This window comes from Carcharhinus amblyrhynchos, chromosome 8, assembly GCF_965287045.1.
Source record: "Carcharhinus amblyrhynchos chromosome 8, sCarAmb.v2.hapA, whole genome shotgun sequence".
Classification (NCBI taxonomy): domain Eukaryota; kingdom Metazoa; phylum Chordata; class Chondrichthyes; order Carcharhiniformes; family Carcharhinidae; genus Carcharhinus; species Carcharhinus amblyrhynchos.
The window spans coordinates 80,409,305-80,437,301 of NC_137331.1; the positions used below are offsets into that span (position 1 = coordinate 80,409,305).

General features: G+C 41.9%; 1 protein-coding gene across 1 annotated transcript; it reads right to left on the minus strand.

The window, feature by feature from the left end:
* impa1 (inositol monophosphatase 1) lies at positions 1-27,997 on the minus strand. The gene is made up of 9 exons (XM_080194334.1): positions 27,761-27,997; positions 17,740-17,837; positions 15,178-15,311; positions 14,557-14,661; positions 14,266-14,311; positions 12,464-12,572; positions 5,726-5,834; positions 3,846-3,997; positions 1-1,558 (listed from the first exon to the last, which is right to left on the minus strand). Exons 2-9 carry the CDS (start codon positions 17,818-17,820, stop codon positions 1,449-1,451), a joined length of 846 nt encoding a protein of 281 aa, XP_080050460.1. The 5' UTR covers positions 17,821-17,837; positions 27,761-27,997; the 3' UTR covers positions 1-1,448.

Below are 27,997 nucleotides of genomic sequence, written 5' to 3' on the forward strand. Positions count from 1 at the left end.
TTTCAGAAATACATATTTTTATCGGAGTAAAATAGCAAGTGAATCCACGTGTGCTACACTAGTAATAAATGATTTTACACTTGTACCAGCTCCACTTTACATATAGCGAGGTAGAATTTCCACTTGGTTGCTCTGGTTTTCCCAACGCAATTCACTCAAAATCAGGGTAATGCACAAAAGATTGCATCATTTCAAGTGTAAATTACATTCAGACACAATTTGCTTTTACAATCTTTTGCCCCAGTTTAAAAAAAAATCACACTAGAAAGCAGTCACGCTCACAAAATTAGACATGCCTCTGCGGTGAATTAATCACTATTGCAAAGTTGGTGTGTGTTTGTTTGCAGGTCTTTGAACAGGCTCCAAAAAGAATAAGCTGTATCTTTTGGAAACAAGGACAGTAATAGGCTTTATTCTTCAAATGAGAGCTGAGTTGGTTTACAGTAGCTCAGGAATTCAGGACTGGAGTGATAATCTTGACTAGTTTTGATTTTCCCTCCCAAATTAGACTGAACTTTTAACCTGGTTTTTCATCTCTCCCGGGGGCTCATGCAGATGGTATTGATTGGAAAATGCACATTTTGTGATACACAAAATATAGTTGTGGGCACAGGTTGGATGGATGAGAGCTTCTTGATCTATCATTGTTCACACACTACGCAAGCAAGTTTTTAAAGCTATTGATTTTTTTTTAAATGCCTACACCAAAATAACTAGCAAATAATCCTGTATATTTTCAGCATTTTACACTTGTGCACCAAACATTCTGATTAAAATATTTATATATGACAAACCAAAATTCTGCTGCATTAATCAAACCACAAAATTACCACTCTTAAATACCTAAAGAAATACTTTCTAAAGCAATTTTTTAAAATTGCATTCTGAAATACTGTTCAATTTTGCTGAATCATGATAAAATTTGGGGTTGTCAATATGCAAGCAAGTTTAAGTAGAAACCTGAGAAGAAAGAGTTCTCAAATTGGGTGTAATTTTACATGATTGGCAAGCCAATTGCACCCAATGCAGAAACTCTAACCCACAATATTATACTTTTCACATTCAATATATGCATTCATTTCCATTCAATATCAAAACAATTACAGAACATGTGTTTATATACCACAACATACAATTAAGCAAGAAAGTGCGATTAAACTACTGGCAGCAATGATCCAAATTCTGACTGCAACACTTTAAATCCATCAGTTTCTGATCAGACAGTGCAGAAGCATAAAATTCTTTTATTGTAAAATATTGATGCATGTTAGGGCATTATCAACACAGTGTTAGCACCCTACACATCAGCTACTGAAACTGACCCTGATCAGTTCAATTGATGGGAGATATTCCTGGTATGTTTGCAAATGAAAGATTGAAAATCTATTTAAACTGGAATAAACATTTTTTTTTTAGATCATATTGAGAAATACATGTTCTCATTATTCCTAATCATCTCTCTCATAGGGGATTATCTGCACTTCTTGAGCTATTCTCTCTGCAATTGCTCTGCTACCTGCAGCAATCACTCGCCGTGACATCAGATCAAACGGTCCACCTAATAGGAGAAAATTAAGGTGTCAATGACAAAAGAAGGGATATCATTATTAACAGCATATTCTCACCTTAACTATTTTAACTTTATAGACTGACATAAAATCATCTTTAAAGACATGCAAAACTTATAAATGGAAATAACACATTGACATTAGCTTTAACTTAGAGCTACAGGCAATGGCATGGTGGTGTTGTCACTGGACTAATAGTCCAGAGAGCCAGAGCGAGATCTGGGGACCTGGATTCAAAACCCACCACTGCACATGGTGAAATTTGAATTCAATAAAAATCTAGAATTAATGTTGACCATGAAACCATTGTCAGAAAAACCCATCTGATTCACTAATGTCCTTTTGGGAAGGAAATCTGCCATCCTTATCTGGTCTGGCCTACGTGTGACTCCAGATCCACAGTGATGTGACTGACTCTGAAACAGAGGACAGTTGGAATGGGTATTAAATGCGGGCCCTGCCAGCGACACTCTTCCCATAAATGAATATAAAATGCTTATGCTTTTAAGGAATATCAGCATGACATCACTTGAAATGTTTCAAGCGTCCAGTCTTAGTTTCAATTTTGCTCTAAGCAGATTGCACACACAACTCTGTGGCCTGCAGGCTTTATACCCATGTATAACAATTTGCCTAGTCATAATAAATGAACCAATATTGTCTTATATTATCCCTTGTAAGCAATCGGTACCTTGCCTCATGTACAGTAAATATGCCCAAGGTGTTACATCGTTATAATAACACAATAACAACAACCCTACTGGGCAACAGAAGAATGAGACTGACTTTTCTGCTATAGGCTGCAAAGGAGTTGAGAAGGAAGAATGCACTCTGATTAGTTACAGAGATGTCATTTGAGACTCTGGTTAAGACAGTCTTGGTATTTTGGGAGAGTTAGAGATTAGACGGTAGAATTCCAAACTGGGAGTTACGTTCACTAGGGAATTGGATAAATACTAGTAAAGTAAATAGGATTATAGGGCTATGAGAAAAGAACAGGAGTAGTGGGGCTATCCAGCACAGGCATAGTGGGCCAAATGGTCTCCTGTGCTGTAAGATTCTGTGATTTTAATCGAGTTGCAGGAAAGATAGGCACTGATTTAGAGACAAGAGTTCAAGGAAAGGAAAGGGAAATTGAAAGCAGAGCAGTAGTTTGCAAAGACAGAGGGCAATAATACTTTTTTTGTGAAAGGACTGATGACAACAGTTCTGAAAAAGAGGGAGGCATGCTATTATAAAGAACAGAGATTCAAAACACTTAGGTAGATGGTAATTCCTCACTTAATATCCTAGATATGTTCTTTAAAAGTGTGACTTTAAGCAAAACAATGTTAAGTGAATCAGATTTTCACATCAGAATTAATATATAAACTGGTATTAGGTTCCACAGTGAGTTTCTCCCCTGATCCCCAGTCAGTCTTTCTCCAATATCTGCTACTTGGATTTGGAAACAGCGAATCAATTGAAATTGAAGCAGTGGGGGAGAGGGCTAGAAGGTAGGCGTGGGACGGATAGCAGGCCAGGAGCAGAGCTAATCTGGGATTCTGCCCAGCCTATTCTTAAGGTTGCAGACAAACCTCCCAACATTATTGTTCCTTTACTCTGCTGAAGGCTGTGACCCTGCAAAAGTGCAACGGCAATGCAATGGGGTGGCACAGTGACTAGCACTGCTACCTCACAACGCCAGGGACCTGGGTTCAATTCCTGGCTTGGATCACTGTCTATGCAGAGTTTGCACATTCTCCCTGTATCTGTGAGGGATTCCTCTGGCTGCTCTGGTTTCCTCCCACAGTCTGAAAGATGTGCATTGACCCGAACAGATGCTGGAATGTGGCAACTAGGGGAATTTCATTGCAGTGTTAATGTAAGACTTACTTGTGACTAAAAAATAAACTTTAACTTTAAACTTTAAAATGTGACATAAATCAGAGATACTGAATAATTAATTACTTTAAAACAAAACAATCTTAAGTGGAGCGACTTAAAGCAAGGAATCCTACCATGTCCGGGATAAAGTTTAAAAGGGATTTGAAGCTAAATGGATGCATATTCTAAGAAACCAAGTGTCAGATGATGTACAAATAATATTATCTCATAATATATTAAAAATGTGTGCATTGCTCTTCCAAATTGGTCTTTAATTGTGTTAAATCTGAAAGTAACGTTTTAAAGGTTTGAATCCATTGATATGGAGGAATTTGCTTTTACCAGAAAATCCATGTGATGAAAATATGCTAGAAAGTTAATTTTATAATTAAAACAGCGACTCAAAACTACCTGATATATCCAGCACAACACCTCCAGCCTCAGTAACAATGAGTGCAGCTGCCGCCATATCCCAACAGTGGACACCCATCTCATAGTAAGCATCCGCACCACCAGTCGCCACTGTGCACATGTTTACAGCTGCAGTTCCTAGAGCTCGAATTCTGAAACATATTGAGAAAATACTTAAATGAATGAAAGGAAAGAAACCAGACAGCTCATCTGGCATCGACTTAGACATCAAAAATTAGAATGGTACGCCCAGCCATGTTGGCCCTGACATACGACGCCTTGTGCCAAAATTGGGACAGCTGTCCCACAGACTAACCAAGCAACAGCCTGACATAGTCATACACATCGAATAATACCTTATGGACAATGTTTCAGACATCACCACCATCCCAGGTAGCTCCTGTCCCAGCGATGACATGGTATGGACGGAGAGTCCTCAACATTGACTCAGGGCCCCATAAAATCTCATGGCATCAGGTCAAACATGGGCAAGGAAGCCAGATGGCCACAACCTTGTCCAATCCTCAATTTGCAGCACAAATAATGAGTGTAATGGAATACTTTCCACTTGGCTGGAGTACCAACAACACTCAAGAAGGTCAACATCATCCAGGAAAAAGCACTCTGTTTAACTGGCATCCTACCCACAAAGTTAAACATTCACACACCTCCCCAACCCCCAACCAATGCACAGTTGTAACAAATTGTACAAATGCACAATGTGCATTTGAAATGGAAGAGGTTGAAAATGGGGGGTAATTTGCAAAAATGATGAAGGTCAAGTTCTGTTTTATAGAGAGAGCTGATGCTGATGGAAGAGAAGGGCAGGAGAGAGATTGGTTAACCATGTCAGCTATCATGGGGATCATGAGGGTAAGTTGGAAGGTTGTCAATTTAATGAGAATAGAGTTGAGGGAGTAGGAATCTCAAGGACAAGATGAACTCAGAGGGCTGGAGGGGAGTGTCAAAGACTAGATGGTTGGGATTTTGAAAATGCAGTTGGAAATGAATGTGGGGATAGTTTTTTTTTAAGGGTCACGTATAGAAGAATTGGGATTGGTGATGTGGAAGAGTGTCATGAATGATCCTAAGTGACCTTATTTTTGATACAATGGGACCACACCACATGAATAGCAAGGTCAAGGACATGGACAAGAATGTAGCTTGGAGTGTTTATATGGACAGAGTGACTTAGGGAGAATAAGAGGACAATGAACTCGAGGAAAGATAGCACAAAAAGGTGAGATGGAGGTTGGAATCACTGAGGACAAAAAGTTGTTTGTGAAGAGACTGAGGAAGAAAATCAGTGAAGTTATTGTACTTAAGATACCTCCACCTCACTTTTTCCCCCAAAGTCAAAATTATCAACATTCTGACAATAAACTTACAGGCTTAAAGTTTTTAAAACGCCAAGTTTAATGTCATCTATTTAATTTTTCCTGATATACAGATGTTGTCTATATTCTCTTATTTTTAAATGCACACCTCAAAATATTAGACCAGAGGCTACTAAAGCACATTTCATATAGGACCTTTAGTCTCTCGGACAGAAAAGACTTGCAGCACACAAGTCTGGTCTAGTCTAGTCTTGAACTCTGGTGTCAGAAGTGAAACCTCAGGCAATCCCAAGAGTTTCGAGCACAGAAACTGTAAACACCATGGGCAGGAATTTCCAGCCGCGCTCACCCCAAAGCCGGACAATCCTGTCCAAAGTCAAAGAATCTTTCCATGGTCCATCCTTTGCCAGCCACAATTCCAGCGGCAGGCAGAACAGGAAATTCAACCCTTTATTTGTTGCATGTGGTGCATTACCTGAATAAACAACACTCCACACTTATAAAAGTTAATTTCCCACACTAGATGAAAATTAAGATACATACCCATGGCTCGGAATAGAAATGAGCTTTTCCATGTTTGATAGAACCGTCTTCAAGATTTCTGGTGTGCGATTGGACCCAAGTTCAGTTACGATAAGTGCTTTGCTTATGTCTACAAAATATTAAAGGTAAATAATTACTCAACTTAAACAATGGCATGATGAGCATCATCTAATTGCAAATCTTTTGCCAGGTTGTAATGGCTTGGATATGGACAGCTCTCAAATAATTTGCAAATCACGCATCAGTAATAGAAAATTGACTTTTGAGAGAGTACAACCCTTTACATTTCCTAATTCTCTTGAGAAATTATTAGACTGTTTTCATTTGAGATTTTTCAGTCTTGGCAGTTACCTCCACAAGCAACCAAATCAACCAGGACTCAAAAATCATGGGTTGACAAATTTGTCAATTTTCAGGTGAAGATCAGTAAAGGGTGAAGACAAAGTTCATGACTTTATTCATTTACGGAATCCAGGCATCACTGGCTAGGCTAGCAATTGTTGCCCATCCCTATTGCCCTTGACATAATGATGATGAGCTGAATTCTTGAACCATTGCAGTCACTCTCAGTGCTGTTAGGGAAGGAATTGCAGGATTTTGACTCAGTGATAGGATCGGTGATACATTTCCAAGTCAGGATGGCGAATGAGTTGGAGAGGAACCTCCAAGTGGTGGTGTTCCTGTGTGTCTGGTGCCCTTCTTCTTCTAGATAGTACCAGTTGTAGATTTGGAAGGAACCATTCTGGTGAATCTCCCCTTTTAAAGGCCCTTGCACCCTCATTAGAATGATCATACTTCCAACAATGCGGCACTGCTCCAATAGTGCAACGACATGGTTGTATCCTTAAAGAAAATTCATAATATTCAGTTTTGACTTTCCCAATTTCTTGCCTACAAGTTCCTGCAATTTATTTTTTTCTTTTTCCAGTTTTCTGTTGCTGAGGGTATAATCGTCTTGGATATAGTCAGCTCTCCAGTAACTTGCTAAACAGCTTATCTTTGTGTGCAAGCTGAGACAGCGAGTGTCAACAAGCTGAGACCATTGCAGCCCAATCAAAGTTATTGTACTTCAGAACTTGCCACCTACAACACTGGCATCTAACCGACAATATGGAAAACCGCTCAGCACACAAAAAGCAAGACAAATCCAACGCAGCCAATTAACATCCATCAGTCCACTCTCAATCTCAGTAAAGTGATGGAAGGAGTCATCAACGGAACAATCAAGTGGAACTTCCTTAACAATACCTGCTCATTGACGCTCAGTTTGAGTTCCAGCAGGGTCACTCACCTCCTGACCTCTTTACAGCCTTAGTCCAGACATGGACAAAAGAGCCGAATTTCAAAGGTGAGGTGAGAGTGAGTTTCCTTGACATCAAGGCAGAATTTGTTTGAGTGTGATATGGTGGCACAGTTGCCTCATAGCACTAGGGACTCGGGTTCAATTCCAGCCTTGGGTAACTTTCTGTGTGGAGTCTGCACATTCTCTCCGTGTCTGCATGGGCTTCCTCTGGGTGCTCTGGTTTCCTCCCACACTCCAAAGGTGTGCGGGTTAGGTGAATTGGCCATGCCACATTGCCCCTTAGTGTCCCAAGATGTGTAGGTTAGATGGATTGAACATGGTAAATGTATGGGATTATGGGAATAGAATGGGAGAGAGTGCAGACTTGATGGGCCAAGTAACCTCCTTCTGCACTGCAGGGATTCTATGAAGGAGCCAATGGGAATTGGGTCTCTGCTGGTAGGAATCATAGCTGGCATAAAGATAGATGGTTGTGGTGATTGGAGGTCGATCATCTCAGTTCTAGGACATCACAGCAGGAATTCCTCAGGAAATGTCCTTGACCCAAACATCTTCAACTGCTTCATCAAGTTTAATTATTAATGTGATAAGTACGCTTCCATTTTCATCATCGTGAAGTTACTGTGAAAATCCCTTAGTCGCCAAACTCCTGTTCAGGTACACTGAAGGAGAATTTAGCATGGCCAATGCACCTAACCAGCACGTTTTTTGGAAGAAGACTGAAGCATCCAAGGAAACTCACGCAGACATGGGGAGAAGGTGCAAATTCTGCACAGTGACCCAAGCCGGCAATCGAACCTGGATCCCCGATGTTGTGAGGCAGCAGTGCTAACCACTGTGCCACCATGCTGCCCCTGACCCTCCTTCTATCATAGGGTCAGAAGTGGGGATATTTGCTGATGATTACAGAATGTTCAGCACCATTTGAAACTCCTCAGATACTGAAGAAGTCTTTGTCAAAATGCAGCGAGGCCTGGACAATATCAAGGCTTGGGCTGACACAAGACAAGTAACACTTGCATCACAAGAATGTCAGGCAGTTATCAATCTCCAACAAAATAAAATATAATCACCTCCCCTTGACATTCAAGGGCATTACCACTATCAACATCCTGGAAGATACCGCTGACCAAAGTACTGAACTGGACAAGCCATATAAATACTACAAGAGCAGGTCAGAGGCTGGGAATTCTGGAGATAGTAACTCACTTCCTGACTCCCCAAACTCTGTCCAACAGCTACAAGGCACAAACGTATAATGGAATACTCTCCTGGATACTTGCCTGGATAAGTGCAGCTCCAACAACACTGAAGTGCTCGACAACATCTAGGAGAAAGCAACCTGCTCGATTGGCATCCCATCCATCACCAATGCATAATAGCAGCTATGTGTACCATCTACAAGATGCTGCAACTCACCAAAAGTCCTTCGACAGCACCTTACAAACCTACGACCTTTACCACCTAGAAGGACAATGGCAGCCAACTCATGGGAACAACACCACCTGCAAGTTTGCTACAAGCCACACACTATCCTGACTTGGAAATATACCACTGTTCCCTTACTGTCACTGGGTTGAAATTCTGGCACTCTCTCCGTAACAGCACTGTGGGCGTACCTACACGTACACCTGCCACACACCTGACGAAGGAACAGCGTTTCCGAAAGCTTGTGGGTTTACTATCAAATAAACTGGTTGGACTTTAACCTGGAGTTGTGAGACTTATTACTGGGTGTACCTACACCACATGGATAACTGCAGTTCAAAGTAACTGCTGGCCATCACCTTCTCAAGGGCAATTAGCAATGGGCAATAAAGGTTGGCCTAGCCACTGATGCCCACATCCCATGAACAAACAGAATTAAAGCTACACTCTGAAAATAACTAACTGGCTGAAAAATTCTACAGTACATCTTGGGAACATGTAAAATGTTATGTAAAGGCATGGTTCTGTTTCTTTTAAACAGAATGGCTGCAGAAGTAGTCCACCCAAAATATTTTTGATGCAGAGTGTGCAGGCATAAAAGCGTTCTGAAATACAAAATTGTGCTTTAACCACAGGGTCAACTATTGACCTTGTGGTTAAATATTAGAGTCATTGTGGGAAGAGAACAAGAACATTTGCATTGACACACTTAAAAATCCAAATCAATAAACGTTCATGAAACAAGCCTGTAATTTAAAAAAAAGTACACATATGACAGATTAGACTTTGTTGTATGTTCATACCACAAGCAATTACATTAAATCCCACCATTCCCATATTGCAAAAATGCCACCTACCACACCACAGAGAAGGAAACATCATTCCACAAAGTGACTGCCTCTCATGATGCACAACACATCAGGGAGTGGCTTATTCAAGTTAGTTGGAGACTCAAGGTTTTCAAATAAAAATGTTCTTTTGCATCTCCCAAACAATCTCATGGGAGAAGCAATGCATCTGACTACAAAGACAAGCTGGCTTATGTATCCATTATTTTAACATCATCTAGTTGAAACAACCCAAAAAAAATCTAGGATGCTAATTCCAATTTAAATAAGCATTTTTTAAAGAAGTTAAAAGTACTTGCATTTGTAACATGTCTAAATTTATGGAGGCTGATTAGCAAATACTGTTATATTGACATGATTTTTGAGTGCTAAAATTGCTAATCATAAATTAATGTCTTTCCACTCTCTTTTCCACTGGTTAACTCTGTCTTATAATAACACCAGGCTGAAGTCCAACAGGTTTATTTGGTAGCAAAAGCCACTAGCTTTTGGAGCGCTGCCCCTTCATCAGGTGAGTGGGAGTTCTATTCACAAACGGGACATATAAAGACACAACCTCAATTTACAAACCAAAAATTGGTATGCGAGTCTTTACAGACAATCAAGTCTTAAAGGTACTGACAATGTGAGTGGAGAGAGCGTTAAGCACAGGTTAAAGAGACGTGTATTGTCTCCAGACAGGACAGTTAGTGAGATTTTGCAAGCCATGGGGATTACAGATAGTGTGACATGAACCCAAGATCCCAGTTGAGGCCGTCTTCATGTGTGTGGAACTTGGCTATCAGTTCCTACTCAGTGATTTTGCATTGTCATGTGTCATGAAGACCACCTTGGAGAATGCTTACCCAAAGATCAGAGGCCGAATGCCCATGACCACTGAAGTGTTCCCTAACAGGAAGAGAACGCTCTTGCTTGGTGACTGTCGAGCGGTGTTCATTCATCCGTTGTTGTAGTGTTTGCACAGTCTCCCCAATGTACCATGCCTTGGGATATCTTTTCCTGCAGCAATTCAGGTAGACAACGTTGGCTGAGTTGCAAGATTATGAACTGTGTACCTGATGGATGGTGTTCTCACATGAGATGATGGCATCCATGTTGATGATCCAGCATGTCTTGCAGACATTGCTGTGGCAGGGTTGTGCGGTGTCGTGGTCACTGTTCTCCTGAAGGCTGGGTAGTTTGCTGTGGACAGTGGTCTGTTTGAGGTTGTGCGGTTGTTTGAAGGCAGGAGGTGGGGGTGTGGGGATGGCCTTGGCAAGATGTTCGTTTTCATCAATGACAGTTGAAGGCTCCGGAGAAGATGTCGTAGCTCCTCCACTCCAGGGAAGTACTGGACGACGAAGGGTATTCTGTCCACCGTGTCCCATATTTGTCTTCTGAGAAGATCGGTGCAGTTTTTGCTGTGGTACATCGGAACTGTCAATGAGTCAAGTGCCATATTCTGGTATTATGAAGGTATCTTTTAGCGTTTGGAAGTGTCTGTTGTGATCCTCCTCATCTGAGTGGATGAGGAGGGAGGGGAGCTTGTCTGTAAGGGATGGCTTCTTTAACATGTTTATGGTGGAAGCTGGAGAAGTGGAGCATCGTGAGGTTATCTGTGGGCTTGCGGTACAGTGAGGTGCTGAGGTGACCGTCCTTAATGGAGATGCGTGTATCCAAGAATGCAATGGATTCCAGAGAGTAGTCCATGGTGAGTCTGATGATCGGATGGAACTTGTTGATGTCATCATATAGTTGTTTCAGTGATTGTTCACTATGAGCCCAAAGGAAGAAAATCGATGTGTCTCGTGTATAGCATCGGTTGAAGATCGTGTGGGGTGAAGAGATCTTGTTCGAACCTGTGTATGAAGACGTTGGCATACTGAGGTGCAAATTTGGTCCCCACAGCTGTTCCATGAGTCTGGATGAAGAACTGATTGTTGAAGGTGAAGACATTGTGGTCCAGGATGAAGCGGATGAGTTGTAGAATTGCATCTGAAAACTGGCACCTGTCGGTGTTGACTACTGAGGGAGTTGCAGCCACGCCATCATTATGGGGGATGCTGGTATAGAGTGCCGAGACATCCATTGTGACAAGGAGTGCTTCTGGTTCAACTGCTCCATGTGTGCTTAGTTTATGTAGGAAGTCCATTGTGTCGCGACAAAAGTAGGGGTTATTTTTGTACAATGGGTTTCAGGATGCCCTCAACGTAGCTGGAGAGGTTTCCGCACAGAGTCCCATTGCCTGATAGGATGGGATGGCCAGGTGTGTTTGCCTGGTGTATATTTGGGTGGCAGTAGAGAACTCCAACGCAGGGAGTACATGGGATGAGAGCACGGAGGGTGCTCTGAAGGCCTGGATCAAAGGTCTTGATCTGTCTGTTGAGTTGATGGGTGTGTTCTTTGGTCATATCTGCGGGTAACTGTCTGTAGTGTTCCTCATTGTTCAGTTGTTGGTATACTTCTTTTCAGTAATCCGTTCTGTTCAGTATGACAATGGTCCCTCCTTTGTCTGCTGATTTGATGACAATGTTGCAGTTGGTCTTGAGAGCGTGGATGACATTGCATTGTGCTTGGGTGATGTTCAGGCCCATTTTGTGAGTGTGGCTGATGAATCTGGTGTTGACACACCTCCTGACGGCTTGGGCATACATGTCAAGTCGAGGGCAGCGGCCTTCCGGAGAGTCCAATTCGACTCTTTCCTCTTCGATTGCTGCACTGCAGATCTCTTTGTCTGCTGTTCCGGTTCATTGGCTATCTCATTGTATTCGCTGTTGGCCTCTTGGGGTTTGTGGAAGAACTCCTGCAGCCTCATTTGCCTGATGAATTCTTTTGTAAATCGAGTTTGTGTCTTTATATGCCCTGTTTGTGAAAAGAACTCTCATTCACCTGACGAAGGGGTAGCGCTCCGAAAGCTAGTGACTTTTGCTACCAAATAAACCTGTTGGACTTTAACCCAGTGTTGTAAGACTTCTTACTGTGTTACCCCAGTCCAATGCCGGCATCTCCACATCATAACTCTGTATTACCTGCAGACATCTGTATTTCTGGTGACCCAGTTTCATTTCTGATACTTCGATAACAAGGGAACTTAAAACTTTCTCTTCATAAATGTTACCAAATATATCATGCTAATTTACCTTCTTTGCAACCACAAACCACTGAAAGATATTAACTCACCTTCTTGTCCAGATACTTTTAATCGTTTGCCATTGCAAAATGCACCTTGCCCTCTTCGAGCTGTGTACATCTTGTCCTCCACACAGCTATATACAACCCCAATTTCACTCTACATGCAATTTAGAACAGGAAATGAGACATTCAGTACACTAGGGAATATATTAGCTTAATCGTGGAATCCCTACTGCACAGAAGGAAGCCATTCGGCCTATTGAGCTTACAACAACCACAATCACCCAGGCCCTATCACCTTGACCCCATATATTTACCCTGTTAATCCCCTTCACACTTAGGGGCAATTTAGCATTGTCAATCAACCTAACCCCCACATCCTTGGGCTGTGGGAGGAAACTGGAGCACCCGAGGAATACCATGCAGGCACTGGGTGGACATGCAAACTCCACACAGGCAGTGACTTGAGGACAGAACTGAACCCAGATCCCTGGTGCTGTGAGGCAGCAGTGCTAAGCACTGCATCGCCATGCTGTCCACAGATCTGTTACAGCTTCCCATGTTGAATTGAGAAAGAAAACAGACATGGAAATACAATTCAACACTAACAACTTGTATTTACATGCTGGCCTTAAGGTAGTAAAAGTGCTAAGGTAATCAGTCAAAATTTGACACCAAGTCAAAGAAGATGCCACTGGAGCAAGAAACCAAACGCTATGTCAGGATGATAGGTCTTAAACAACATAAAATGATTAGAAAGAACAAAGAACAACCCAGCACGGGAAACAGGCCCTTTGGCCCAACGAGCCCGCGCCACCATTTCAACAAAGCATTTTCCTACACCTACCCTGCCCTGTGTGTATGTGAATGGTACCCCTATTGTAACCAGATTCAGGGGAGAATAGTGTAGGGTCAATTTGGTACACCAATCAGCCTAAGAGCACATCTTTGGGGTGTGGGAGGAAACCGGAGCACCCAGAGGAAACCCACGCAACCACAGGGAGAATGTGCAAATTCCCACAGACACCGGCCCAAATCCATGAATCTGCACAGCTAGCAGTGATAGTCACTGAGCTGTTGTGGTGCCCGTCTGCTGGTCCAGGATTAAGCACGCATAACAACACGTAGTACTAGGCCACTCTCGAAACCTCCAAGAGCAGCCCACGCACGACCCACCGTGTGCATGCCCCTCGTTTGACAACAAGGTGGACCGACACCTGTGGATTAAAAGAGACAGATGATAGGGAGGTAGAGGGGTAAATTTTAGTGAGGGACTTAATTACAGAGCATAGGAGTTGGACGGTTGAAGGCAAGGGTAAAGGAAGTGGGGGATGCACGAGAGGCCATAGTTAGAGTAATGCAGAGCTTGTGAATGATTTTTAGAACTGAAGGAGTTTACTAAAGTACATAAAAACATGAAAAAAAGGAGGCCATATGGCTCAGGTCTGCCCTGCTCTTCTATATTATCCATAACTGATCTTGTGCCTTAACACCACTTTCCAGCCTATTCCTCATATCCCTTATTCCCTGAGACACCAAAAGTCTGTCTATCCTCAGCCTCTCAGGGTTGAGAAATCCAAGGATTTACAAACTTTAGAGATGAAAGGCCATGGAGAGATTTGAACACAGGAGTGAGAATTTTTAATTTGAGTTGTGGTACGGTAGCCCAATGTAGGCAAGCAGCACATAAATCCTAAAACATTTAACAGAATGTCAATTCAATAACCTTAGCAATTCCTGCCAACTTATAGTACATAGTTTACAACTTTCTCCTGCTTTATAACTATCTCAACTGATTTACAATATCAAATGATTTATTACGAGAAAATATATTCAGAACAAAACATTACCTGTTTATTCACAGAAAGGCCAATTGAAACCGCTACAAAAGGAAACCTGAAAAAAAAATTGCCCAAGTTGAAAGAACAATAAACCACTACAATTAACTTCACACAAATTATCTTGAAATCCCTTTTAAAAAAGTTTTAAAGCTTTGTTGTGATGCTTAGAAAGAGAGTCATATTCAGACAACACTCCCCAAGCATCTGTTGGAAAATCCGCTTTAATTCGTCAGATCTACACAGCTCATAAAGTACACACTTCTCCATCAATATGAAGCCTTTCTCAGGCAAATGGCATACCTGTGAACAAAATTAGTGGTCCCGTCAATGGGATCAATTATCCATGTTGGATTGTCTGTTAATATACTCGGTGCTCCATCTGCAACGGACTCTTCACCAATAAAACTGAAATAAATAAAAGTTACAGTAAGGTATTAAAGTTTTGAACCACCATGTAGTTTACTTGGATTCTGCAGCATTTTCACATTTCATCAGCTGTCACAAATGATTATTTTCCATTGCACCGAATCTTGTCCACAAATCCAAGTTCTCAAAGTATTCACTGATTACCATTCTAAAACCAACATTTTTCACCAAAACCAAAATTTTGATGGATGTGAAATCATAACTGCATTTGCCTTTGTCTTATAAGAATCAGTGGGGCAAAATTGCTATTAGTCATTAGAAAAAATATATCTTTCTTCAAACCATAGAAAAGTTAGGGCACAGAAAGAGGCCACTTAGAAAGTTCTGTTCAGGGTACACAGAATATTTCAAACGTAGATCAACATCCCAAACGATTGCGTATACACTAAATGTCATTTGGAACTTATTAATGAATATATTTTTGTGGTGTATTAATGTGGTGGAGTAGTTCTCCAAATTACACTTCATACCCAAATTATTATGATAATCTTTTACCTGTGAGAAGGAAATTTTTCCTTTAAGGTGTTTATGATCATTTTTTCTACATTTTGATCAGTCTCGGTCACAAGGTCTGCCGGAGAACTTTTAATCTGAACAGTCTGGTCTTTTCTCAAAGCATCACAAATAACCTATAAAGAAAATATAAGTAATTTAACAAAAGAGGCATTAACAGAAGCTATTTCATTCATTCAAACTTGCAGTTTCCTACAGGAACAGGAATTTGTGTTTCAGTCTCTTTCAAGATAATATAACAGGAATAAAAATGTCAACTTCTTGCATTTTAAAAGGATATTTGGAAGGGAGAAGGGATGCAAGGCTTTTAAAATTATTTTTGCTAAAATCGTGCATTTTATTAAAAAATTGACAAATAAACAGTTGGGATAAATCAAGTAAGAGATAAACGAAAAGAGTAGTGCTAGAAAATCTGAGCAGGTCTGACGGTATCTGTAAGGAGAGAAAAGAGCTGACGTTTCAAGTCCAGATGACCCTTTGTCAAAGTTCAAAAGAGATAAACTATCCTATGTGAAATTTAGAAAAATAATTTTGAATGAATCAACACTTCTTCAAATGTCAACACAAATTTAAAAAAGAATTTAAGTAGTCAACTGATCAGAAAATATGCTCCGTCCTTTCTTGCTATTGCTACAAATAACAGTACTTCTGTAAATTTACAAGTAAACAGCAGACGAATTCCAAAATGTACTTTGAAAGTAGACAAAAGATAGGATGTATGTGAATCACGTTATACAAGATTTTAACAATGTAACTAGTGAGTGAAAAGGGCCTGTTCCCTCTCAGGAGTTGTGAACTAATTATGCTAACTTCCTTCACTTCCAAGTGGAAAATTTGCAACAACATATATATGTGATTGTGTGTTCAAACTTTACATATTTCACAGTTAAAAAGAAACTAGATGATGAGCAAAAACGGATTAGATTCCTAGTGGTGGTTAATGACCGAGAATTTGTTGGGCAATGCAGAGATGTAACACCCAGTCATCTGTGGTAGTGTTGACTCTTAAAAATTGTGACACTGTTAATTGATATCTGATCAAAGCTGTAGTCATGATAGCTATGGGTTTTATTTGCTAATGTATTTAAGTGTGTGTATGATTCTATGTAATAATATGAATGTATGATTCTATGAATTGAAGTTTACAGATTAGCATTATTTTTAAATCATCAATCCTTCAGAATGTTTAATGATAAATCATATCAAGAGACAAACCAAGACCATGTATTACTCAACATTGTACAAAACATACAATTTAACTTTCAAATTGCCAGTAATTCAAATGAAAGTCAAACCCTTTCACAGGTGAGATGTAAAATTCCACTTAGTTTTCTTTAAGTAAACTCCTTGTGCTGTTTTTGGACCATGTGCAATTTCTCTGGTAGGCCTTATTCATTGGGAAGAGTCAATGTATTATATTTCTAGCTCATCAAGCAATGCTACAAGGAAACATTCATATATATGTGTTTCACTATCAGAACATGAGCTGCATCATGGAAAGGACAACTTTATAACTTTGAGATTAAGAAATCATGTCTCACAGCACTTGAACTATTATAACACTGCAGAATAGATCGTCACACTACAACAAAGAATTATAAGGCAAGTACTCATAGCAGGAACCATTCTTGCTAAAGGGGATGCCTGAAGGAACAATCCCATTGAGGGCACAGTAGGAGACTTACAGACAGTAGGCAGCATTTTTAGGGGAAAGTCCTGCATGGCCAGTTTGTCATGCAGCCGTTCAAAAACACCACTCCCAAGAGCTGCCAGCCAATCAAATTGCTCCTAACTCTCTTGTCCCAGCAGCACCACCAAAAGCAGTGGCCATTGCTGGGATTGCATCCCATCCCCAGTCACTGAAGGGGCCAATTGTGAAGGTAAATGGTTGGGTTGGGTCTGCCAGCCTGGATTCAGTGATGGAAAAGACAGGAGTAGAAAGACCTTGGAGGACAGAGGACTCAAATTGACACAGAGGGCCTGTAAAGGTGGCACCACTGTTCATCTTGACTGGATACCAGCCCAAAGCTGCCTGGCTGAACATTTGGCATGGGTTTAACCCACTGTGGGCTAAATCCCAGCAGCTGCTGGAGGAGGTCCATTAATTGGCTACTTAAGGGACTCAGTTGGCCTGGAGGCAGCCAGGTAAATGCAGACAACAGCACCCAGTCTTGCAGCTGGATACCAAAATTAAAATAGGAAAGAATTAAATACATGCCTTCAGAAAGAAGACAGCCTCTTGAGAACATAAAGCTTTGCTGACAGAATGAGAGAGTGATTTAGTTTCTGGTTTGACAAAGGGCCTAATCTTCAAATTAAAAACTTTGGGCTTCTGACTGTTTATGAGGATCATGCATGAATTCTCAGCTAGTCTGATGAAATAGTAAAAAACCTGAGTTCAAGATGATTTTATCACATTGTCCAACTGAACATTTAAATACGTTACTTCAGCAGAAGGCAAACTTCCCTAGATAATTTAGATCTCTGAGCAAGATTTACTGAACATGGAAAGTATGCATAATTCCAATGTCATAATTTACTCACTATACCAGCCTGTCGGGCAACAGCAACTGCAACCTCCATACAATCTTGCCACGGATCTGACGCTGCACATTGTTGTGACATCTTTCAACTGTGGATCTCTGTGTAAAACATGTCATAATTTGAAAGAATTACTATGTTGTGGAGATTCACATAGTTCAAGCAAATAAGGTTACTTATCCTGACCATTTAGACATAGATGCAGACTCGGAGTCATTCCAGACTTAAATGCATGAGCTTAACCAAGATATTGCAAAATGCAAACAGCAAACATTAACCAGTTCAGCAGAGTCAATAGTAAAGAATAACCAGCATAAATAATAATAGGTCATTACATTTGCTCCACCTATCCAGTGTTACACAGTTCCTATCCTTTCTAAGTACTTCGGTAATTAACTAAGAGCACAAATAAATTATTTGTGGTACACTGTTGTTTTGGTGGATACTCTTTGTACAAGTGCTGGATTTCAAAGATTGGTGACCAAGGATTTATAACACATAGTTCATTCATCAGTCAGAGCAGCTCTTTCACGTTTGTATTATGCCTGCACTCAGAAGAAAACTCCTGCAATTCCATCATGTGACCTTTTAAGTAGATTTGTCGTCATGTGACCACTCTATCTACATCTTTCCCATTTAAATTGGGATAACCAGCGGTAGTGAAATGTAACAGTTGTAATGGTAACCTTGCGTGTGTGCGCCATTTTATATCATACAGATTGAACAGACTAATCAAATACAGAATGAAACACAGGTTAAGCTGTTGCTATCCCCCTCCCCACCCCACCAGTTTTGTTGTGTAAAGAAGAAATACAAAGGCCATTTATGGACAGGTTTGTTACATGGTTTTGGAACCTGTATTTGTTATATGTTCTGTGTGTGTGATTGTGATAATTGGCTGTGCTGTAGATGTTTCCAGGCTAGTGTTTCAGCATGGACAAGCTGGGATGTTCCTTCAACGTATCAGTGGGTGTAGCGCTCGTTGCAGAGGCCTCTGGAGGAGCCTCCAGTTCCACTAACATAAGGGCCCATGCTGTAGGTTGAATGTCACCTCATGCAGCTGCAGCTGTCTCATTGTTTGATGCAGCTTAAGTGCAGTGCTTGGTGCACATTGGGACACTTTCCTCTCCATGTCGGCATACATGGAGGCCAGTATAGTGAATCCCTGTATCCAGTTGCTTCCAACCCAGGGTGCCCCTGGTGAAATTGCTGGCCGTAGCACGTCTGAAGAGGAGTAGGAATGATGACTAGCTGGCCACACAGTATTAGTCCATTTGTTTGCAGTTAGTTCACCTCTAATGTAAAGAATGTGTGGAGCTAATGGGGTAGCTCCCTTGAGGACACTAACCAGCCCCTTTTGATGATATCATGCAGATGTATGCAAGTGATGTCTGCTTGTAAAGACATGTTACAAGGCATGTTTGGATTCCACAAGAGGAAAGCACCTCTATTATTATGTTGTCTACATCTTCCTCATGACCTGCTTGGTCTGTAGCGGGTAGGAAAGCTCTAGAAAGGACATTAGCATTGTAGCTTTAGCATCATGTGTTGCAGTCGTGCAGACACAGTGTGAAGAGGCTTTTTTATAATAGTTATGAGTGGCTAACGATCAGTTTCAACTGTTGCAGGATGACCATATCATCATAAGTCACGAAACTACTAACAGGCGAAGATTAGAATGAGGAGTTTCTTTTTGATCTGTGCGTAACAAGTCTCTGTGTCAGTGAGAGCCGTTGATGCAAAGGCTATTGTCTGCCATTCTAGATGCAGACTACGCCAAGTTCATGCTGGGAGACATCTACTGATAGGAGTATGGGTGCTCGAATGTCAAAGTAATGTAATAGCTGTGGGGTGAGAGTGTCTGCTCGAGTCTGTTGAAGACCGTTGTGTGGTGCTTTTCTTGGTTTGACTTGAAAGAATCCCCCCGTTGTGTGGTGCTCCTGCCAACATCTTGATGGAGGAGCTGAGGAAGGGACCCAGTGACTTCAATGTAACAAGGAATAAACTTAGAAAGATAATCTGTCATACCAAGGAAAGCGCTGTAAAGTGTGGTTGTCCACGGGGATGGCCATCTGTCATTATCTTGTCTGGATTTGGCTTCACATCATTGGCTAGGAGAAAATGACTCAGAGACTCTGAACATGCACTTAGCAAGGTTAGCTGTACGGTCCTGATTCTGCCAAGGATGAGACAAAGGCATTTTCTTGCATAGCACAACCCCAGACCAGGACGTCATCAATAATGATTTTGAAGGACTAGCTTTCAAAAACTTGTTCTGTGCACACTGGAGGACCCTGCTGTCAAAGGAGACCCCATAGTGCACTCAAAGAAAATATCTGCCCTCCGCAGACACGAATATTATAAGTTTCAAAGATTCTTCACATAGTGGGATCTGTCAGAATCCACATTTCGCATCCAGGATGCTGAAAACCTTGGAGTTAGACAGGTTTGCCATCACCTGCCCCACTGCCTTCGTTAGGTGACGAGAGCTGTTCAATGTATTTTCTGACTGCCGTTTTTCTTTACAGCAGCCATCATTGCCGAAACCCATCATGTGGCCTCACCAATGAGAATTAATGACGTCACCACCCGATGCAGCTCATTGACTACTTTCTGTGTCATTACTATTGGCATTCTCCTTGGAGGACAAACTGCTGTTGATAGCAAGTAATCTAGTCTTGTGTGGCATATTAACAGCAGCTTACCAATGATGTTGCAGTTGACGTGGTCTTTGTATGCTATCACTTTTGGGGCCCGATGTTGTAAAGCACATACCTCTGGATCACGCTGGGTGAGCCCCAGTATGATGCTGTCCTAAAGAACTAACAGTGGCCTTGAAGTTCTGGTCAACTACCTGGAACTTGAAGCTGCCCTGTGTGCAATGGAGACTGGCCACACCTTCAACATGGTTCACCCGTGCATTGGAATCTGCTGCATTTGGGTCTACGTCCCATGGCATCCAGCCGGGAAATATGTTATCATAGTTCCAGTGTCAATCTTCATCTTCAGTTTTGCACTGCTGCAAATTGTGTTCATGGCGATGAGATCTCAGCCTGTGAAGGTGTTGGCACTTTCACTGTGGTATGTTGTAGGAGGCTCAGTGGTTTGATTGCTCTGGCTGAGCTCCTTTGCTGATGTTTCCAACCTTGGAGGACTGACTAGCTACAATATAGCTCTTGTCAAAGGAAAGTTGTTGTGCTTTCAGTCTGTAGCATTTTGCGAAATGACTCCACTTTCCACATTTGTTGCAGTGTTTCCTGTATAACAAATATGCTGCTCTATTCGGAAGGTGATGGCCAGTGCAGCATGGCAGGAGGTGCCCCATACCACAAAAGTTTCTGTTTCACATCCAAATTCCTTGTTGTTTTTTCAGACAGCTCGTTTAACATGCAAATGCTAATGGCTATTTGTAATGTTAAATCTTTCTGTCTCAGCAGCTGCTTGTGGATTAAATCATTGTGGACCCTATAGACACCGATCCCTAACTATCTCATCATTGGAGACAGCATATAGTATAATGTACAAGAGCATGGAGGTTATACAAGACACTCGATAGCCCTCAGCTGGAAGACTGTATATAGTTCTGGGTGCCGCACTATAGGAAGGATGTGAACGCAGTGGTGAGAGTATAGAAGCAGTTTACAAGAATGAGAAACTTTGATTGAGGCAATCAAGAGGTTATTAGCTGATTAGTTGGATAGAAACATGGTGTATGGGGAGAAAGCGGGGGAATGGCACTGAGCCATAATGCTCATTTGGAGAGCAAGTCCAGATAAGATGGCCTCCATCAGCACTGTAATAATTCTGTAAAAGTGCCAAATGCACATTTCTTCACAAATCTTTGATTTGTAGAGTTAAACGTATGTCTGTCGAGTATTATGTTCTTCACTGGCAGGTACATGTTCTCAAGCTTTTCTTATAATAATTATTTTGAGATAAGAACATAAGAAATAGGAACAGGAGTAGGCCATCTAGCCCTTCAAGCCTGCCCTGCCATTCAATAAGATCATGGCTGATCTGAAGTGGCTCAGTTCCACTTTCCCGCTTTCTCCCCATAACCCTTAATTCCCTTGCCTACCAAAAACCTATCTACCCGTGTCTTAAATATATTTAGCGAGGTAGCCTCCACCATTTCAACGGGCAGGGAATTCCAGAGATTTACCACCCATTGAGTGAAGAAGTTCCTCCTCAACTCCGTTCTAAACTGCTCCCCCCTTATCTTGAGGCTGTGCCCTCTAGTCCTGCTGTCCTTTCTGAGCGGGGAGAATCTCTCTACCTCTACCCTATCCATCCCCTTCATTATCTTATACGTCTCTATAAGATCCCCCCTCATCCTTCTAAACTCCAGATCCTCTTTGTCCTTCTCCATTTGAAATACAAAAGACTCAAAGTTCATAACAGCCTCGGGGCACGCTAGCTTTAGTAAGGTGTAAGCTTGTACACTTTCTTTGAATGTCCAATTGTTCAGCACCGCAATATGTACGCCAGTCCTTTTCAATCTTATCCACAATATTTTCACCAATATGAGCAGGTCAATGCAGTGAAGTCCTTGTGCCATCCTGCCAACTTCTAACACCAGGTAGATGTGCTGGGTTCCAAAGATTGGCGACCAAGGACTTACAACAAACAGTAGTTTATTCACTAGTCTGAGCAGCTCTTAGCTGTTCCAGGGAGAACTCCCATGTTTCTGCTATTTCAGTAAATTTCCACATTTGCTTTTCTCGAGTAAAATTTCTTGCATTGCAGGGTTCAGAAGACACCAATCACTGGCCACGTTTCCATTACTCCACTTCGAAGTTACAAGGAATTTAATCAATATCTGTGCAAATCAAGGCATTAAATTGTTTCATATCTGTCAGAGTCTGAATTAGTTAGTTTATATTGTTTTCCAATGGGAAGTGTAAAGACCATAAGACATAGGAGCAGAATTAGGCCACTCGGCCCATTGAGTCTGCTCTGCCATTCAATCATGGCTGATATGTTTCTGAACCTCATTCTCCTGCCTTTTCTCCATAATCTTTGATCTCCTTATTAATCAAGAACCTATCTATCTCTGTCTTAAAGACATTCAATGACTTGGCTTCCACAGACTTCTGTGACAAAGAGTAAATACTTAATAAGACGTAAAAACGGAAGATCAATGGACTGCTATAAATCACTCTTTTGATCTGATATCACTGAATATCAGGCATGCTCAACAGGGTCAGAGCCCAGCCTGCCACACCTCCCTGGAGATGAGGGCAGAATAGTTTGCATGTGTGTGTGAGAGAGAGAATGTCAACTTGTCAATCAATCAGCACACTTCTCTCCTATAGCATGAATTGTGATCATTTGAAACTTTGAATTCTTGTTTTCTTGACGAGAAGATAAGAAGCTACAGCAACATGTCTGTCTTTTCAGAAAATATTCAAATTCTGTACCACTGTGTCTTTCTGTAATATAGAACATAGAACACTACAGCACAAACAGGCCCTTCGGCCCACAAGCTGCACCAATGACATCTATACCTACTAAGCCATCAACCTATCTATAACCCCCATTCCCATTAAATCCCATATACTCATCCAGAACTCTTTTAAAAGACCCCAGCGAGTTCGCCTCTACCACCACCGACGGCTGCCGATTCCACTCACTCATCACCCTCTGAGTGAAAAACTTACCCCTAACATCTCCTCTGTACTTGCTTCCCAGCACCTTAAACCTGTGTCCTCTCGTAGCGACCATTTCAGCCCTGGGAAATAGCCTCCAAGAATCCACCCTATTTATTCCTCTCAACATTTTATAAACCTCTATCAGGTCGCCTCTCAACCTTCGTCTCTCCAGGGAGAAGAGACCTAGCTCCCTCAACCTATCTTCATAAGGCATGCCTCCCAATCCAGGCAACATCCTTGTACATCTCCTCTGCATCTTCTCAATAGCTTCCACATCCTCCTGTAGTGAGGCAACCAGAACTGCGCACAGTACTCCAAGTGGGGTCTGACAAGGGTCTTATAAAGTTGCAGCATTACCTCCCGACTCCTAAACTCAATCTCTCAATTAATGAAGGCCAGTACACCATACGCCTTTTGACCACATCCTCCACCTGCGAGGCCGGTTTAAGAGTCCTATGGACCCGGACCCCAAGATCCTTCTGCTCCTCAACACTGCTAAGACTCCTACCCTTGATATTGTACTCCTTCATCCCATTGGTCCTACCAAAATGGACCACTACACATTTATCCGCGTTGAAGTCCATCTGCCACTTCTCCGCCCAGTCTTGCATCCTATCTATGTCACGCTGCAACTTCTGACATCCCTCCAGACTATCCACAATACCACCAACCTTCGTATCGTTGGCGAACTTCCTAACCCATCCCTCCACTTCCTCATCCAGGTCATTTATGAAAATGACAAACAGCAAGGGTCCTAGAACATGTGAACGCTTCATTAACATCATTTCACTTCATCACTTCATCAACATCATTTGCAAAAGGATACATTGGCCTTGGAGGGAGTACAGAGAAGGTTCACCAGGTTGATACTGGAGATGAGGGGGTTAGATTATGAGGAGGGAGGAGAGATTGAGTAGATTGGGCCTGTACTCATTGGAGTTTAGAAGGCTGAGGGGTGATCTTATAGAGACATATAAGATAATGAAGGGGCTAGATAGGATAGAGGCAGAGAGATTCTTTCCATTTAGAAAGGAAACAAGAACTAGAGGACACAGCCTCAAAACAGGAGGGGGGGGTTCACTTTAGAAAAGAGTTGAGGAGGAACTTCTTCTCTCAGAGGGTAGTGAATCTCTGGAATTCTCTGCCCATTGAAGCGGTGGAAACTACCTCGTTGAATATGTTTAAGTCACAGGTAGATAGATTTCTGATCGATAAGGGAATTAAGGGTTATGGGGAGCAGGCGGGTAAGTGAAACTGAACCATTTTCAGATCAGCCATGATCTTATTGAATGGTGGGGCAGGCTCGAGGGGCTAGATGGCCTACTCCTGCTCCTATTTCTTATGTTCTTATTATTATCTGCTTTCTAGGATTTAATCAATGAATTTGCAGAATACTGGTGAAACAAATTCAGAAAGGTAACAATGAAGACAAAATATTTGGTGGGCGGAGTGAGGGGGAAATCAATCCTGCTTGAAGGAGTGCAAGAGAACATACCAGATATAACACCAGGCATACCTAAAAATGAAGTACCAACCTGGTGAATTGACAATACAGGTCAACTACATGCATGCAAAGCAGCAGCAGCAGCATGCAATGGTGCTAAGCCATCCCACATGCAACGGATCAGATCAAAGCTTTGCAGTCTGACCACATCAGGTCGTGAATTATAGTGGACAATCAAACGACTAACCAGAAGAGGAAGCTTCACACAAATTTCTCCATCCTCAATAATGGGAAGCCCAGCACATCAGCACAAAAGAGAAAGCTTTAGCAACAAAGTTCACCCAGAACTGCCGAGAGGACGATCCACCCCAGGCCTCCTCATGAGGTCTCCAGCACTCAAAATGTGATGACCACACCTGGAGAATTGTGTGCAGTTTTGATTTTCATATTGAAGGAAGGATATATTTGCATTGGAGACGGTATAGCAAAGGCTCATTAAAATACTCTCTGGGATGAGAAGACTGTCCTAAGATAAAAGGCTGAATAAAATGGGCCCAAATTCTTTGAATTTTAGGAGAATGGGAGATGATCTCATTGAAATATACAAGATTCTGAAGGGGGTTTAAACAAGGTAGACACAGAGATTGTTTCCACTGTCTAAGTTCAATGTTATAGACTGCATTCTCTTTTTGTTTATGTTTTGTTTGCACTTCAGTCCCATGCTCCTGATCTATGGACACTTGGCGGGGAGGGCGGGAAAGGGGGACAATCTCCTCGTGAATCTGCTCCTGGGCCTAAAGCTTGCCACCTACAAGTCCAGGCAGCAAGCAATCAAGGGGGTCATCTGGCCCAACCGACCGCCCCCTACCACGGCTATATTTGTGGCCGGGGATCCCTGGAGAAGGAGCATACGATGTCAGAGGGTACTGTTAATGCCTTCCATGCCTGCTGGGCACTGCAGGGGCTGGAATGCCTTACTGACTTGTTTAATCACATTTTGATTTGATGTTTTAAGTTTCCTTTCCACTTTGTCTTTTGTTTTGGGTGGTTCCCTTCCTTTTGGGAGCTGATGCTTTTAATTTGTCCCCTTGTTAATTTGGATTAGAGTCAACAATTGGTTGGAGTCATACTCGCGTAAAAAAAAGTGGTTATGATTTTTGGAGATCAACCATCTCAGCTCCAGGGAGCATTGCAGGAGTTTCAAGGTCCATCCATCTTCAGCTACAGTGACATTCCTTTCATCAAAAGATCAAAAATGGGGATGTTCACAGACGAATACATAATGTTCAGTGCCATTCCCAATCCCAAAATAAGAAGCAGTCCATGTCCATATGTAACAAGACCTGGAAACAATTCAGATTTGGGCCATTATGTGACAAGTAACATTTGTAGCCTCATAATTGTCAGGTAATGACCATCTCCAACAAAATAGCATTTAATTATCTTTCCATAACATTCAAAAGCATTACCATTGCTGAATCCGAAACCATCAACGTCTAGGAGGTTACCATTGACCAAAAACTGAACTGGACTTGCAATATAAATACCAGGGCTGCAAGTGCAAATCAGAAACTGGGAATTCTATGGTGACTAACTCACCTCCTGATGAGTACAATTTCAACAGTCAAGAAACTTGATATCATCCAGAACAATGTAGCCTGCTTGATTGGCATCCTATTCACCTTCTTAAATATTCACTCACTCCAACAGCCATGCACAGTGGCAGCAGTTTGTACAATCTACAAGATCCACTTATCACCCTCTGCATGAAACAATTGCTCCTCTAGACACTTTTGTATCTCTCTCCTCTCACCTTAAACCTATGCCCTCTGGTTTCTTTCTCCCCTACCTTTGGGAAAAGATATTGACTATCTAGCTGATCTATACCCCTCATTATTTTCTTCTCTAAAATTATGTACAATCTACACTGCAGAAACTCACCAAAACTCCTTTGTCAGCATTTTCCAAATCCACCGACTCTATGACCTAAAAATCCAGAACTCCCTTCCTAACAGCACTGTAGGTGTACCTGGACCACAGTGACTGCTGTGATTTAAGAAGGCAGCTCACCACCACCTTCACAGAAGCAATTATTGGACAAGAAATGCTGACCTTGCCAGCAACTGCTCACAGCCCATGAAAGAATAAGAGTTATTAAGTCCAATTATTTTAGAGTCATAGAGGTTTACCTTCAGCCCAACTTGTCCAAGCTGCCCCTTTTTTAAACACTGAACTAGTCCCAATTGCCCATGTTTGGCCCATATCCCTCTAATACCCATCTTACCCATGCAACTGTCTATTTTTTAAAAGACAAAATTGTACTCACCTCTACAACTGCCTCTGGCAGCTTGATCCACTTATCACCCTCTGAATGAAACAATTGCTCCTCTAGACACTTTTGTATCTCTCTCCTCTCACCTTAAACCTATGTATGCCCTTTGGTTTCAGACTCCCCTACTTTTGGGAAAAGATATTTACTATCTAGCTGACCTATACCCCTCATTATTTTCTTCTCTAAAATTATGTAAGTTGTTACATTAATACAATCTCTTTCTTTGGATACATGGTTACCAACTGGTTGCAGCCTATTTTTGTCTGATTTTTGTGCCCTGGGAACATGCCAGTCTCTGGTTAGAACTTAAGGTGACCCATCCCTATTAGGAGCAAAGGTAAAATGGGCAGATGGACAGCATTGGGCTGGCCCGAAGGATCTGAATCAACACTTTATCCGGTCGCAGCGCAATCAGACCTTTGAAACCAAAATCAGAAGTGCAGCGGGGGGTAGGCGGCCTTCAGTAAGGAATTCCCTACAGCTCAGAGAGTGAAGCAGCTTTCAATTCACCCGGAACGGAGAAAGAAAGATTAAAGACCCTTCCGTCTCAGCCTGAAATACAGACAGAGAACCAATAGTGCCAGGGAGTCATCTCACCAAGAACCCCGGCTCCTGCTTCCCTGCACCGGGCTGCTTCTTCCTCTCCTCCCCGGCTCTGCTTCCTTTCACCGGGCCGCCTGTATACTTCTCCTCGCCGGCTGTTGCCCGACCTCTTCCGGAGTTACCCACTGCTCATGTGCAGACACGGGGGACTGTCTCTAAACTGACAGTGGCTGAGAAAGGCTGGTCATCCTGCAACTAAGGGCAAGTTGTGAACATGTAAACTGCCTGCAG